Source organism: Acanthopagrus latus, unplaced genomic scaffold (assembly GCF_904848185.1).
Source record: "Acanthopagrus latus isolate v.2019 unplaced genomic scaffold, fAcaLat1.1, whole genome shotgun sequence".
In the NCBI taxonomy this organism is placed as follows: domain Eukaryota; kingdom Metazoa; phylum Chordata; class Actinopteri; order Spariformes; family Sparidae; genus Acanthopagrus; species Acanthopagrus latus.
In genome coordinates this window covers 138,393-154,987 of record NW_023504082.1, presented here as the reverse complement: position 1 = coordinate 154,987, position 16,595 = coordinate 138,393, and the positions used below count along the sequence as shown (strand labels likewise).

Sequence of the window (16,595 nt, the reverse complement as noted above, 5' to 3'; positions counted from 1 at the left end):
TTCCAATTTATGCTGCAGGGTCAACAACTCTTTTTGTTGCTCAAAAGTCAAAGACATGCCAACCACAGGCCGCACAAATTTCAAATACTGCTCTGGGGGACTGACCTGGGGAAAAACAGTAGGTAAGGTAGGAGTTGATGCATTTACAGCATCACCGCTTTCAACAGCAGCAGGCAACACCCCCAACTGCACCAAATGATCCTTAATTGTACTCAAGATACAGTCCTTGAGGGCCTTACTAGGGATTTCCACATCAAAATAGTCAGCCACCTTGAATAACTGCTCCTTAGTGAAGGTGTTTAACAGATCCTCCCTGGGATTCTGCAAAAACTCAACAGCAGACATGGTTCACCCCACAGCAACCAAATTCAAAAGGGAAATAAACACCCATACAAAAAAAAATTTCCCTGGCAAAACTCAAGTTAGACTAACCTGCACAGCACAACACTCAGACAAATTCCCCTTAACCCAGGGCAACAGCCAAAATGTGGAACATCGTTTCCCCTAGCTGACTACCTAACCAGGAAGCTAGCTGACTCTCTCAACCCTAGTCTTCATGCACTAGCATTGGTGGGAAATTGAAACACAGAACCCAATGACCCGGCCGGGCAACTATCGAAATAGCAGCCCACCTGGACAGTCACGGAGGTGTACCCAAAGCAAAAGTTGCTGTGGCCACGCTAGTGCACAAAAATAACAAACTAAAACAATAAACAACGAGCTCACAGGTGGAGGTCGTTCTTATGCTTACCGGGAAAGTAGTTCCACTAACTTAGGCTGTTTCAAAGCACCACAATGATTAAGGGCAACAAAATGCAGGCAGGTTAGCAACCCCAAATCCTGAGCCTACAACCTCATCACACACTGCCCAACACACATTTCCACAGAGATGTGAAAGCCTCTCCCCAAACAAATGTTTTCTGCAGGCTGCAGCAATAACATCAGCTTTTGGTAGTCACCACAACAGACCACTGATGAGGCCAACAACACCACCCAGCTGAAACCTACCAATCCACCATACTATCCAGGCTTTCAGTATCCTGGACAAGCCCCCATTTGTTACAACCCTGGCTCTCAGGTTGAAACAAAGGAGAGGAGACACACAGAGCTCTGAGACGATTTCAGTATTTATTTAACTAAACAACCTGAAAAGAACATAATGTGGGTGTGTGTTGTATCAAATGTAGTGTGTGTGTGCATGTCTATATGTATTTAAGACAGCAAACACCAAACCACAGCAGGTTGTAGGCCATAGCAGCAGTCAGCCGCTCAGCCACCAGAGAGAGAGAGCAGACTGACTGAGGCAGCCTTTTATCAGTGATGCCACACCCTAAGGTGTGGTCTGCTTAGGACGGCCCACTGCTTCCTGGTTCTCCTAGAAGGCACTGAGAGGACAAGCAGATGCTCAACAGGGCCGTCACAACTTCATGTAAGTATTTACATTTAAATGCTACTTTATACTTCTACTCCACCCGCCTTCAGAGAGAAATATTGTACTTTTCACTCCTTTATTTTTGCTTGAGTGCTTTTCAAATGAAATCTTAACATTGTACATAACATTTGATATGTGTAGAAATGACTACACATTATTTGATTAAAGTGGTTGATCTTAATCTTTGCAATGTAAAACCCTGTCTGTCTATGAGTCGTTAGCAGCTCCACTTAAGAAGGATTTCCTCTCGTATCTTTTCACATGCTTTCCATGAAATAACAGTTCAAGGTCCAATGAGGCACAAGTATGAATAAGTAATTTTAAGAAAGCAAAGATTAAAGAACTGTTTTTCTTCTCCCCTCTCCCATTAATCTTCTCATGACCCACCAAATAAAGGGAGAGAGAGAGAGAGAGAGAGAGAGAGAGAGAGAGAGAGAGAGAGAGAGAGAGAGAGAGAGAGAGAGAGAGAGAGAGAGAGTAGCAAAGCAAATTCTCCCAGATGCAAGATGAAGGAAATAACAAACAATGACAATATCAAAGATACTAATGAAATGACAACAATAATGACAATATTACAGAGGGTGTTGAGCAGGACCATGGGGCAGAGGGTGGTTTGTACAGGTCCAGAAGCTACAGCTCCAAATACCTACAGAGAGTAAGGGGGAAGAGAAAGTATACAATGATGGGAAAGGGAAGATGTTGGGTTAGTAACAGGCATTGAGAATTTCTCAATGAACACAAAGATGGTTTCTCCAGATGATATTGCTGTATTTACACTAGACCACAAACATGCAGACAAAAGCAGATGATTTGGCTTCTCCAGCATCATTTATATAAAAATTTGGGTAAGTTTTAGTTTGAATGTATGTAAAACACTCAGTCAGAGCATGTCATTTTTCATCAATATCACTGAGGTTCTTCTTCATAGGGACTTCCTAACTCTGTTGTAGGCTACAATAAAACAAATAGTGTGTCAGAATTTCCCATTTAGATTTAGAAGATCAAAATGTGAAATTCCTGTCCAAAGTAGATTGAAAACCATTAACAATGCAAGGGGCAAATAAGGGACATTTCAAATTCGATGTCATATATCCTCATTATGGTTCTTTTCTCAATGAGAAAAGAGTTTGTTGTTGTCATTCAACATTTGATCGTCCCTCCGGGTTGAGCTCTGTGCACTCACTGCCTATCACAATGCAGCTCCATGAAATAAACTGATACAACCTTGGAAGAGGGCACACTAACAAAGTTTGATGTTAAAACTTTACCTTTTTCCATTTTTGGTGACTGGTGGTGAAAGGCTTGTGTCCTACTGTACTGCTGCATCACTGTAGAGTGCATCAGGCATCGGGCTCTTGTTCTCTTCTCCCTGAGTGGACTCTGAAAAAACCCAAAGGAAAACAAATTACAGCAGACTCCACTACACATTTTATCTTGTTCAATCATTTCAACCACATGACATGGCCAATACAGCTTGAGCCGAGCTTTTCAGGAAGCACTCATATTACATGTCCAAGCCAGGCTCTAGCTGTTGGAGGCCCCAAGTTGTTTATAAAGCTACTTCCAGTATGGTAGTGGCAATCGACATGCTTTCTGGATACCATGATTTTACACTTCTCAGTGATCTCCTAAATTCAGGTTATGGGCCTCCATCTGTTTTGGTGACCAAATGAGGTCAAAAGAGCAACTGGTTATGGAAGACCTCAGTCAAGGTCAAAGGTCACTGGAGACCATTCTTTCAGTATATACACTCAAAAAAAAACAACCTCTGCAACTTTGTCCCTTCAACCTCACAAGGAAGGAAACACTCATAGTACATGTCCAAACCAGGTTTTAGACGTTGGAGGCCCCAAGTTATTTGTTATTTGCATGAAATAAGCAGAGACCTTCAGGCATCACATTTAGTAGTTCAAAGAACATTATTATTGAAGTTGGTGGCCCTATGTCATTCCTAAAGCTACTTTTGGTTTTAGAGGAGCAAGAAACCCACTGCTAACAGTCTTATAGTACATTTTCAGACCTCTATCTTTTTTGTGAAAAAAAAATCACCATTTCTTAATGGCCCCTAGGGACCTCCGTGACCACTTTCTCCTTTTTATCATCTAAAAAGATCCATTTTCTGCAACATTGATCCCTTAAAGCAAAAAAACATATGTATAAGCTCTAAATGTCCAAAAACTCAAACAACTGACCATGAGAGATGCTTCAATCCATTTTTCTGAAGTCCCATACATTCTGCATATGTTCCAGGACTAATATTTTTCAAGGGGCCTTTCAGGACTGTCAGGGGCCATTGGGACCCCTTGCAGACCACTCAGATTGCAAGAAACAACTAATATTTTTGGACACTGGGGGAAACTCATGGTAAGTCAGTGACTATTGGGGTACCTTGCAGACCACTGAGAAGGCCACGAAATGCCTCTATATTTCGGGGCTACTAGGGGCCGCCCAGAGTTCATTATGCTCTTTTGCGGGGCCTTGTAGACCACCAAATTGGTTAAATAAGGCATTTTTATTCTGGGGGACATGCAGGATACTGTGGGTCCCCAGAGTCACACTGAGGGCCAATAGAAATCATTGCAGGCAACTCCAATGCATTTTAAATAAATGGCCACCTGTGCCCAAGATTCATATTGTTAGGGTCTAATAATGATAAACTGGATGATATTGAAATATTGGCCCCCAGAGTCTTGATTAAGTGCCCCCTGGTACCCAAAAATGCAACTACTAAAAAATAAATGCATACCTGGATACTGGCACTGCGATATTGGCTTACTGGGAAAATGGCCCCAATACACATGAATGGATGGCATGCCCAACATATTGAATACTAAAAAAGATGTTAACTTTTAGGTAGATCCCGATAAAAAAGGTCAACTTTTCAATATAAGATTCTGACCAACCTTGGAGCTGCTGAAGATGACTCTATGTTGGCATAGGAGCTGAAAATCTTCTTTGCCCACTTCAAGGTCACAGCACCAGAGACAGCACCACTACACCACATGGCCCACAGCAAACCTCACAATTGAAGAACATAAGGTGAGGTGCATGCTGTGGGCCGTCAACCCGAGGAAAGCGGCTGGTCATGAAGTGCTTTGAAAAACTGTTCCGTAGTCACATTTCAGCAGCCCTACCCCACAGCCTTGACCCCCACCAGTTTGCCTACCGAGCAAACCGATCCACAGAGGATGCCACAGCCATAGTACTCCATACTGCACTATCACACCTGGAGCAGCAGGGGAGCTATGTGCGTATTCTCTGTGTGGATTATAGCTCTGCATTCAACACCATCCTCCCTCACAAGCTAGTGGTCAAACTGGGGGACCTGGGGCTTCCACACACAACCTGCATGTGGATCAATAGCTTCCTTTCTGTGAGGGTAGGAACGTAGATTGAGCGGTAAATCGAGAGCTTCACCTTTCGGCTCAGCTCTCTCTTCACCACGACAGACTGATACAACGACCGCATTACTTCGGCCGCTGCACCGATCTGCCTGTCAATCTCATGCTCCATCCTTCCCTCACTCGTGAACAAGACCCCAAGATACTTAAATCTCAGGGTTGACTAAACCTGCTTTCTGAAACAGGCCCCTGATCAATGAACACAAGGACAAATAGACTCAAACACAGTTTTTATCCAACAGCAATAACAACCATCAATGCTGCAAAAAATAGTATGCAATATACTGTTTTTATGCAATGACTGGGTGTGACATGATTTTTATTCTTTTTTATATTTTTTATTTTTAATAGACTCAATGATGCACTGACTAGAGAGAACTTTAAATTTCGAGAGGGTCTGTACTGAGATGTTTGGCATTTGGGTTTAGGGAGATCTTGGGTCTTTACTGACATATTGGTGAAGTTAGGGTTAAAGGGTCCATGGAGATGTAGGGCTTCATTATGGAAGTATTAGGTGTCACGAAAAAGTCCAATGCCCCCTATAATTTTATTAGGTCTCAAGAAAGGGGTCAAAAATAGGGTGAAATGACGTACAACTTTGAAATCCACTTTTGCAGTTTTTAGATCCAACTTTGCAGTATTGATAAAACCCGGACCCTAAGAGCGCTGCACTAAAACAAACCTGAACATCTAAGCTAGACGAGCTACATGATCTACAACATATTTTCACATCTTGTTTCTGTTTCTTTTTTTAGATGCAGCCAGCTTTTGTAAGCCCAGGAACAGCAAAGATGTTGACAACTCACACAACAAAAATGCATGTATTTATTTATGTGTTGTAGCACAATCAGTTTATAACTTAAAAATGATGAAGCAAGACTGTTAATTCCATTCAGATGTCCTTTAGTGAGTAAAGAAAGGGGACAAGAAAAACTTACATACAGCGTGTGCTAACTAAACGAGAGGTCCAGCACAGCTTCCTGCAACAAAATCTGATGTCATCATGCCACGTTCACCTTTTTCCGCCAGAGCATCCTGGGTAATGAGGTCGGTTTTTAATATAACTCTAAATGAAGTAAGGTTCTCCTTTAAACTACATATTTAACATGTGAACAGGTTTTATGAATTTGAATGTTGACTCATTTTACAGTTTTTTCAAAATGTGAACACTAAAATCAAAAGTATCACATAATTATCAAAACCTTAAACTCAAGAAGCAAAATATGGCCCAGATGTGCACCACTATAAGCACAATGTCAGCCTCACTCTTTTTACAAAACAATACACAGTGATTTACAAAACACTGACAAATGACCACACCTATGAGCCAGTCAGTAAATACAGCCATCAGATGCACCAACACATGATTGCTTAACTGGAGACACACCAATCAGGTTCAAGCACTATAAAAATGTAGCAGATAAGTTCACTTGCCTTTAACTAAAATGGAGGGAGTCAGAAGAGTGTGAATGAGGCTGAGAGGGGGAATCCACAGAGGAGAAGAAGGTGGTAGAGGAAGAGGCGGAGGCCCAGCCAGAGGTAGAGGCCGAGGTGGAGGAAGAGGAAGAGGAAGCCCTGAAGCAGGAGGAGAACAAGGAAGAGGAAGGAGAGGACCAAATTTATCTAATGACACTCGTGCAACACTAGTGGACCATGTCATGAACCATGAACTGATGCTACGGGAGGCTGGACTAAGAGTTCAGCCAAATATTAGCAGATATACAGTGGCATCTGCCATACAGATTTTCTCAATTTCTAAAACACAATTTCTGAAACCGTGCTCCATTTTCTGAAAACATTCAACACAAAACCTCAGCTTCAAGTACTATTTACAAAACGTCTGACTTCACATGCAAAATGAAACTTCTGCCTTAACACAGATTTACCTGTGCTCAAATCCAAACACTGCTCTCAAATCAGAAACAAAGTGATCAAGATGTTAAACACAATCAAGCAGTCAGCAAACAGTACACCAAACAATAGAAAACACGTTGTTCAAAACATACTTCTCAGGGAGATGTACATCTCAATCAAATTTCATATTTTTCCGTCATTGTTTTTTGATGAATGAAAACATGTTCTATCATAGTAGCTCACAATTGATCAGAAATTATACTCTGCTTTGCTCTTTGCATTGTTTTTGTTCCTCCTCCTCCTTGTACCCCTATTTTTACAGTACTGTAACCTGCATCTCACAAACTTGTCCTTTTTTTTCTGCGATACTGTAATTCTTGTTCTGTGTTGATATGAACCTGCAACCAGTCAAAATCTATTGAGCACTCAGAACTGTAAACAAATGGAACACACACTGTTCAGGGCCAGACAATGTGTTTATTGTACAGTATACAGCCTACAATGCACTGTACTACAGTGAATACTGAATATAGCTGTCCTTCCACCTGCATGTGGCAGCCTTGCAATTCTACAAAAAGTAGATGTGCAGTTACAAAAATATTCATGCAGTACAATACATGCAGTGATCAACTTTACAAATGTCTACTGAAAAAGCTGCATATAGTGTAGTACAGTAAATTTGCAATTACAAAAATACAGTGGTATACTGTACCTGTTCTCTTCTCTGAATGTCCTCACTATGGTAGACACAGAAAATCAGCTCACATTGGGTTGACTGTTGCTTGAATTTCATCAGATATTTCCACTCTTTGTCTTCCTCTTCATCCTCCTCTTCCTCTTTCTTGCCCTCCTCCTCTTCCTCCTCGTTGCCCACCTTGCATACGCACTCGTCCTCTCACATTGTTTCTTCCATCCATTCTTAGACTTTCTCTGTCCCATCTTCAACAGCCTGTTTGCTCTCTGAACTGGCTTATATTGGTTGTGTCACATGATTTGAAACAAGTGAAATCAATTTTAAATGCTTGTGTTAAATAAATGGCATGTGTTCTCTATTTGTATTTGATTGGTGCCACTTGTGTTCACCAGTAAAAAAAAAAAAAGAAATCAAAAAAGAGAATGTGTTTAGAAGTGAAATCTATTGACAACAGACTGCACAAATAACTAAATGAGTTCAGGCAATTGTGAACTTTGCTCAGCCAATGGGATTTAGTGTTTTAGCAATTGAGAAAAACTGTAAGAAATGTATTAAACAAAACAATACTTATGAACAACAGCAGATAGGGTGAACTTTTTTCATGTATTAACACCTAACATCCCATATGACCCACCATCTCTGTATGGCCATACAATGACAAGACAGTGAACTTTTTTCACAGTTTTTATTTTTATTTTATTTATGCAAACGAGTTGAGGGGGTTATATGGCGATATTGGGCTTTTTTGCCATGATATCTTTTTTTAACAGTTTTTTATTTATTTATGTTTTTTAACAAAATTACCCCGTAATGAAAACTGAGTAAAGAATAAACCCTGTCATGATCAGGATCATGATACTACGATAGCTGTCGGGATCAGACAGTCATCGCAGGTACACTGGTTAGGGCAGCACTGAAAAAGATAGAAAGAAGAAGCCAGTGAGCAGTAACTGTGTGGACAAAAATGCCATTTTGATGTCAGAGGTCAGAGGAGATGAGCAGACTGGTTTGAGATGGTAGAAAAGGCAACAGTAACTCAAATTACCACTCGATACAACCAAAGTATGCAGAATACCACCTCTGAACACACAGACCTTGAAGCAAATGGGCGACAAAAGCAGAAGACCACACGGGGTGCCACTCCTTTTGCCTCCACAGTCCCCAGACTTCATTCCAATAAAAGCACCTTTGGGGTGTGGTTGAATCTTATCACATCATGAGATAAGAGAAGCTGCTACATTGGAGATGTACACATGCTTAGGAGAAGGGGCAGCTGTGGTGGAAGTGGGTGGGGCCACAGTATCAAATCAGTTGAAGAACTGGTTGACTTCATCAGCATTTTCCACATCACCCACTATTGGCTGTCTTTTTGTTATAGCCAGAGATGGTATTGATTCCTCTCCACACCTCATGGATGTTATTGAGCTGTAAATTCCTCTCTAATGTCATGTTTTTGATCAGGACCAGGTCTAATCTGGTCTATATGATGAGAAAACAGTTAAATCTGCCTTTATTGCATTTTCACAAACAGAATGAAGATTTCACAGATCAGAAACTGTCTTATAATGAATGTTTAGCCTCGGTGGGATAAGCGAGGGCTTGGAGCCAGAGGGGCGTAAGTGGCATTTTGGGCAAATATGAGTTCTATATATCAAAATAAAGATCTCGATGAGCTCTATCCAGTGGTGCCAAAAAGACCTATCTGAGATCAAACTGTATGGAATAAACCAACAAAACAATGAAGACCCAACACAAAAGTGTGACTAATGATTGGAGCCAGAAGGGCGTAAGTCCACTTACGCCCTTCTGGCTCTGAAAAATACATGTAGGACCCATGTGTTTGTTCAGAGCCAGAAGGGCGTAAGTGTAGTTGCTGCCCTTAAACTGCATTCAAAATGGCTGGCACAACTGTAGACATGGAACTATCTGAGGCAGGAAAGATTTTGATGAATATTATGAAAAAAAGTGATGAACCCTATATTGGGAACATGCAAGTTAAGTACCTACAACCTCACTGTATATGAAATAGACAGTAAAGATGTTGGGTGTTACATGTGGCATGAGCATGAAGGCGGCCAAGGATCATCAGAGATCTGCACTTGTGTTTACTCGTACCGTTCACAACTTAATTCTGAAGTCAAACATGCAGTTTTTCATTTAGATACATGTGGTAGACAGAATAGAAATGCTGCCTTTAGCACAATGTGCCTGCATGCAGTCAGCACATTGCCCCTCTCCTGTATTGACCATAAGTACGTGGAGTCTGGTCATAGCCAGATGGAGTGTGACAGTGTGCATGCTGCAGTGGAAACTGTGAGGAGAAAGGTTCCAATCTACTCCCCTGATGGCTACTACACCCCTGTGATAGTGGCAAGAAAGAACAACCCATACACTGTACATGAACTTGGTCATGACTTCCTTGACTTCAAGTCTTTCTCCAATCACATACTCAAAAACAAAGCTGAGGATGAGGAGGGACAAGTAGTGCTTTGACAGAAAATTAAATGGTTTCAGTACACATAAGAAGAACCCAGACCAATCTTCTTCACGACCCAACCTTCCGTGAACTGAAGGTGGCAAAGCAGGCAACCAGGGACACCAGAAGCACCCATTCTGTGTCCAAACCAAGTTCAATGTATGAAAGTCCTCCTGGGATCAGTGCAATAAAGAAGAAAGATCTGGACGACCGTGGCTTAGGTGGTAGCGCGTGCCAGTTGCCAAACAGTTCAGTTACTTTTATTACAGTCTGTACTGTTCAGCAGATGTCTAGAATGGAAAAGTGAAATGAGAAAAAAAGAAAAACAAAATGATAATGATTTAAGTGACAATTAATGACTCATTCAAGTGTTATTCAAGTGTTAATCATTCAGTCAATTCCCATTTTGACCAGTTATTTTCTGCATTGTTCAGCAGATATGTCCAAAATGTCAATAGAAGACTTGGAAATGTTTGGTGCCAAAAAGGCATATCTGACGTTTTTGCCATTTTTTTTTTTTTTTTTATTTTAAAATGTTTTAGAACATGTTGATTGTGTTAATATGCCATGAATTTATTATTTAAATACTCATTCATGTAAGTATGCCTGTGGTCGCGATGTTGTTGTTTAAGGGTTAATAATACAGTTGATTGAAGTGTGGTCAAAATTTTGTTTTGTTTCACCCGTAAAGTTTGTCAAAAGCCACTTAAGCCCCTCTGGCTCCAAGCCCTCGAAAGGTTTCACAGACCAGAAACTGTGTAATAATGAATGTTTAGCCTCTGCACAATAATCTAATCCAGATTTGACAAGTCTAGGGATTGTGGTTTTTGATCAGGACCTGGTCTAATGTGGTCTATTGTCAGGTTGGGGTTTAAAAGGGGAAAACTATGGAAGGGGAAGGAAACTATGGAAGGGGAAGGTGGACCCAAATGCAGTTACACACAGGAGGCAAAATAAGGAGGAACAAAAGGTGAGCTTTAATGAAAGCTGATACAAAAACCAAAAGCAGACAAAACAGGGCAAAAGACAAAGTAGCAAACAAGAACGAGACAAAGTACAAATCAAAAATCAAAGTCCAACTCAAAACATGGAAAACTCAAAACCAAAAACATACCAAACGGGACAGGAGCCTGGAACAGGAGCCTGGGACAGGAGCATGGAACAGGAGCATGGGACAGGAGCCTGGAACAGGAGCATGGAACAGGAGCATGGAACAGGAGCATGGAACAGGAGCATGGAACAGGAGCATGGGACAGGAGCCTGGAACAGGAGCATGGAACAGGAGCATGGAACAGGAGCATGGAACAGGAGCCTGGAACAGGAGCCTGGAACAGGAGCCTGGAACAGGAGCATGCAGAAAACAGCAAACAATGACCAGACGAAGAGTGAGGGGAAACACAGAGACTAATGACATGACGAGGCACAGGTGAGGAGAGAGGAGGAAGGAAGCCAGGTGAGATAATGAGGGGGAGGAGCACAGAGGAACAGACCAGGAGGGAACAAGACAACAGACAGAGGGAGACAGAGGGGAGAACATAGGAGAACTTAAAGGACACATGAAGGCATGGAAATTCAAACACATGACACACAAGACATGGAAAAAACACAACACAAGACATGATACAAGGATGTAAATCATAAACAAGAAACCAAAAACCAGACACAAGAACAAACAGAAACAGGAGTCCTGACATCTATATGCTGAGAAAACAGTTAAATCTGCCTTTATTGCATTTTCACAAACATAATGAAGGTTTCACAGATCAGAAACTGTCTTATAATTAATGTTTAGCCTCTATAGGATAATCTAGGCCAGATTTGAGAAGTCAAGGTACAGTGGTTTTTGATCAGGACCTGGTCTAATGAGGTCTGTAGGTATCAAACAAAAATGGTGAAATCTCCCCTTTAGCATTTTCACAAATAAAATAAACGTTTCACCAATACAATAGCGGGTGTCAGGCAAAGTTAATGTCTTACCTAAAATGTCTAAAATGTTTTTACATCAAGAAGTGTCACATAAAACAGACAATCAGTGTACAAACAGTCGCACTGCACGTTACGTTAATTTCCTCTTAACTTTCACCTCAAGTGCTGAATCGGAACTTCAGCGTCATCAAAAACAATGGATTTCTTGTAGGGATGACTTCACGGCACTACACGCAGGTTGCACTGTGCTGATCCAGGTGACATCATGTATGCAGGTACACTGCAAGTCAATGCACGAGACACTGCTGGTCCTGAGTAATTTGGTGCCCTGGGCAAGATGTTAGCGGGCGCCCCCCTGCATCACAGTCAACTTCACAATCAATTTTCATACACTCACACAAAAACTGCATGTATGTATTTAAGATCTGATTTGTTTTAAGTCAAAAATATCACAGCAAAGAAAAACTGAAGAAAGAAACAAGTGATAAAAATACAATATAAATAAGGCATTACTCAAACATGTTATCTCTCAGCCTCAGAGTGCCATCTCTCACTTATCTATTGTCAGCCACTTTGCAAAATGACCTCCAACTCCTTCCATGTTGCCATGTGGGTATTGTGCTGCTATCTATCCTCATGAACCTTCAGCAAGTGGCTTTCATGTCTCCAGTCCTTTAGTCCTTCCTTATTTAGTTTGTATTCTGTTGGAGAAAACTTTTAGCACGTGAAGCAGTGCAAGCTATCATTTCTGTTTGAGTACATCAGCCAGCTTCTTTTGATTTTTTCAGCATCGACTAAGACTCTGTTACAAAAGTCATGTTGACACTCTGCCATCTTTGTTTTATTTGAACTGGTCCTCTGTGAACTAGCTCTGATCTTACATAGTCAGTTAGAAGAGATGTCCAGTCAGCAGGTCTACTGGTGCAGCCTTAAGTCCTGATGCTGTGTCACTCTGCTGTGCTGAGGTAGAGGGACAGCAGCACCTGATGCTGTGTCACTCTGCTGTGCTGAGGTAGAGGGACAGCAGCACCTGATGCTGTGTCACTCTGCTGTGCTGAGGTAGAGGGACAGCAGCACCTGATGCTGTGTCACTCTGCTGTGCTGAGGTAGAGGGACAGCAGCACCTGATGCTGTGTCACTCTGCTGTGCTGAGGTAGAGGGACAGCAGCACCTGATGCTGTGTCACTCTGCTAGCTAGCAAGCTAACACTCTGCTCCAATAACAGTAACTACGATTATTAAACTATGAATTTCATTCACTTCATCACATTGATGTTACTGTACCTGCATCTTCTTCACGTCTTCCTCTCCTTTCCTTCTTTTCCTTCACTGGGTACCGGATGGTTTCAGTCTTTTGGACCTTGTAATTCCGCTACAGTATCAGTAAATCTCTCCTGGTCTTGGGGTCTCAGTGCGGTCAGATTCAGACAGCTGGCCTCTCGACCTGCCCCCCTCACAGAGGACAGGTGCAGTGCAACTTTGCTATGATGCTATGTAGTTCAGTAAAGTTGGAAAGATATTCACAGATTCAAACTTCCGGGATTAATAAATCTGAAGTGAAACATTTTTCAAACACAAATGATGCCTCTGTCACACTGTAATAGCATAGACTACGAGCTACAAGGACCAAAACCCCAATTGTTTACAAAAATGAGCCGTCCTCCGAGCTGGACGGAGATCATTGATCTCTATGCGCGGTCGGCAGCCGGGCGAGCTGCAAACAAAAATCAATAACTCCCCTGTTATACAGACTCCAAAATCACTACACACACCAAGGGTCTCCTCATGGTCATACTACAACAGATGTTTTGTGCAGTGCAAACTGAACAAACCCAAAAGCATGACACAAGAGACAGGCTAGTAGATGTTGCAGGAAACTGTTTAATTCAACAGAAAGAGTTAGACAAACAAGATTATTGTCAGTCAGACACACACACACACACACACACACACACACACACACACACACACACATGCATCTGTATCTGCAGTCATCCCCAGACAATCTGTATGGATCCATCGTTTGCAAGTTCCACACTGGATCCACATAGAAATAAATATGTTAAACATAATAACAAAGCGTTTCATTTATGTTGTAATGAATTGCATATATAATCTAGGGTTTTTGTTTGTTTTTGTAAGAGTGTGTATTAATGTTTCATAACAATTTAACAGCACTGTTACCCAAATAGGATTACCAGCAGTATTGGTCTGGTTCTCACTTCCACAGAAGGAGCAGAAGTCATCCTTTGAAACTGAGGACACAGTCAACACACATACAGGCAGGCAGGCACACACACACACACAAACATATATATATATATGGGTACATCATTAAATGAGGTGCTAAACAGATTCATAGAATATTTTGAAAGATACCTGATCCTTTGAGTATTTCCTCAGCCATTTGTCTTCTTAGATTATGAAGAGATTTTTTGGACGCCTTGATGCAAAAACGCTTTGGGATGTCTGGGAAGTCCATAATTGTCATCTTGACCATATGTGCAGACGGTGAGACAACTGTGTATGAACTAGCCATCCTCCTATATATTTTTATGATAGCTACAACTGCTTGTAGAAAATCACCTGCATGACAAAAACTCCACAACTGCTGTCATCTTTCTGGCAGGTGTCAGCTATCTTGGCAGGCTGCCACTTGATGTTGACCCAGTCCTCCTTCCCAAGCCTGTTTCGTCTCATCTTGAAATACTCTCTACAAGATGAAAAGAATCAAGTTTGTTTTATATTTGCACTTAGTCTTTGGCTCTACTAAATCTGGGCACCTTTTATTTTCCCACATTCTATTTAATATTACCCAAATTTGTATGCCACTTTTCTAGAGTCCTCCAACTTGTTTGTCCCTTGCAATGGATCCAGCACAAATATCTGGTTTGACAGGGCATGGAGATACTGTTTGAAAAATAAACTTATAATTAAACCAAAGCATCTTTCTAAATGTCAACAATCACAACAGAATTAATACTATGGTTATTGGAATATATTCATCTTTATACCAAGGATTATAACCTTTGAATAAACAACCCATCAACCACAAATACGTTCTGTAAAGGCACATCGATTTACATGTATAGTTTTATACTCACCACAAACTTCCAGTGAATGTTTCTGATATTTACAAAGCCAATGGCTCAATCATAGTCATCGAATTTAACCTGAGATGTTTTTTTAATTGACAAAGATTCAATTATTCTGTGATATTCACATATGAAAGCAATGTAAGTGGTATCCATGTCTTTTTCTCCACAGGACCGAGCAGAAAAATGTATTCTAAATTAAAAATAAATAAATAAATAAGCTTTTCCTGTATCACATCACAAGACTGTAGTAACACTAGGTGTGTAAACACAATTAAATTCAGTCTTATAGCTGCAGCGTACTGGCAAATTTACTGAATACATTATTTATGTTGCTGCTAAGCCTAACCAAAGTCTGTATAGGCCGTTACTGGCCTAACACGTAAAACCAATGTGGGGCTTCATATGGGCAGAGCATGCTACTGTATGACTGTTAAACAGACCCCTTGCAGCATCTTTCATGCACATTCAACTTTTTCTTACGGAAGCTTAGATCTCCTGACATCTCTAGTGAGAATATGCCCATGTTTTATCAGTCTTTGGTGGCAAGTGTGTTGTTTTATGCTGCAGTCAGCTGAGGAGAAAGCATCAGCCACAAAGATCTAAGGCAGCTGGACAAACGAATCAAAAGAGCTGGCTCTGTGATTGGAACCAGGTTGGTCACACATGACTCATGCAACCCCTAACACGATGATCATGTTGGCCCAATTCAGTATCTTTCATACATTTGCATAGAAACAGCTCATACAAAACCAAACAAATCATCACAGCTGTACTTACATTTTTCAGTCCTTGCCTGGTCATCTGCTCTCTGGTTCCATGTAAAATTACACCAATGGTGTAATGGTTCAGCAGGAACAGACGGCCAGCAGTATCCTTTGAGTTTAGGACGGCTCTGATGAAACATTCTATTGCCTACGTATGGGGGAAATTGAAGAGAAATTAATATTACAAAAATGTCAGTTAATGTTGGGGACACTGTCAGCATGTTTAAGTAGTTTTGCTTCACGTGAGCTAAGTTTGTCAGAGGTCACTCTACAGACTCTTTGAAATGAAAATGGACTTGGATGTCCAGCACAACTCATGACCTTTTCACATCAAGTGTTGAAAATATATTTTTTAAATTAATTGAAGGACAACACATATTAATGAACATTATACACATGTAAATATGCCAGATTATAGCCATAGCTTGTTTCATCTGTCGTACCCAGGCATGTTGTTGTAGTAGGAAAAGAGACACATGAGAAATACAAGAACCATAGAAGACCAATACGAGGATGCATGCATAGATGGCTACATCATCCGATGATTTAATGATTTTTAGATCTTTCTGGTTAAACAACATTTTGTGAAACTTGCCTCTCCTATGACGAGCTCATCAGGCCTCAAACTCAGGAAATCGCAGTGCCGGAGGTTTAAATCCACCTTCTGTTGTGCATCTCTTAAAACAGAGTGCAGGCATCGGTATTGGCATCCCTAATAAAAACTAAACATTTCCGCTTAATGCTCAGACCAAGTGGGCCATTACAGGGATTAATAGTATTGGGCTTACCTCACCTGTGTGGTTCCATAAGGAAACCGCATTGGGGAAACGGCAAATATCCAAAACCGCCCATACAAAAGAGAAAATTGGATTGAGCAGTTTACGTGCAGTAGCCAAACAGCTGGCTCAGGTCCAAGTGAGGAAGTTGCACCACTTGTGATGATCAACTGCA

At 41.1% G+C, this 16,595-nt stretch overlaps 1 protein-coding gene across 2 annotated transcripts; it reads right to left on the bottom strand.

Annotated features, from left to right (window-relative positions):
- Positions 1–14,305: 14,305 nt before the first annotated feature.
- Positions 14,306–15,946, bottom strand: wu:fc27b11. Of its 2 annotated transcripts, none has more exons than XM_037092099.1 (3): positions 15,658–15,946; positions 14,598–14,692; positions 14,306–14,495 (listed from the first exon to the last, which is right to left on the bottom strand). In XM_037092099.1, the coding sequence occupies exons 1-3, from the start codon at positions 15,679–15,681 to the stop codon at positions 14,345–14,347; spliced, it is 270 nt and encodes an 89-aa protein (XP_036947994.1). In that variant the 5' UTR covers positions 15,682–15,946; the 3' UTR covers positions 14,306–14,344. The 2 variants fall into 2 exon arrangements, with proteins under 2 accessions (XP_036947994.1, XP_036947995.1); XM_037092100.1 differs by having other exon boundaries at positions 14,598–14,668.
- Positions 15,947–16,595: the final 649 nt, after the last annotated feature.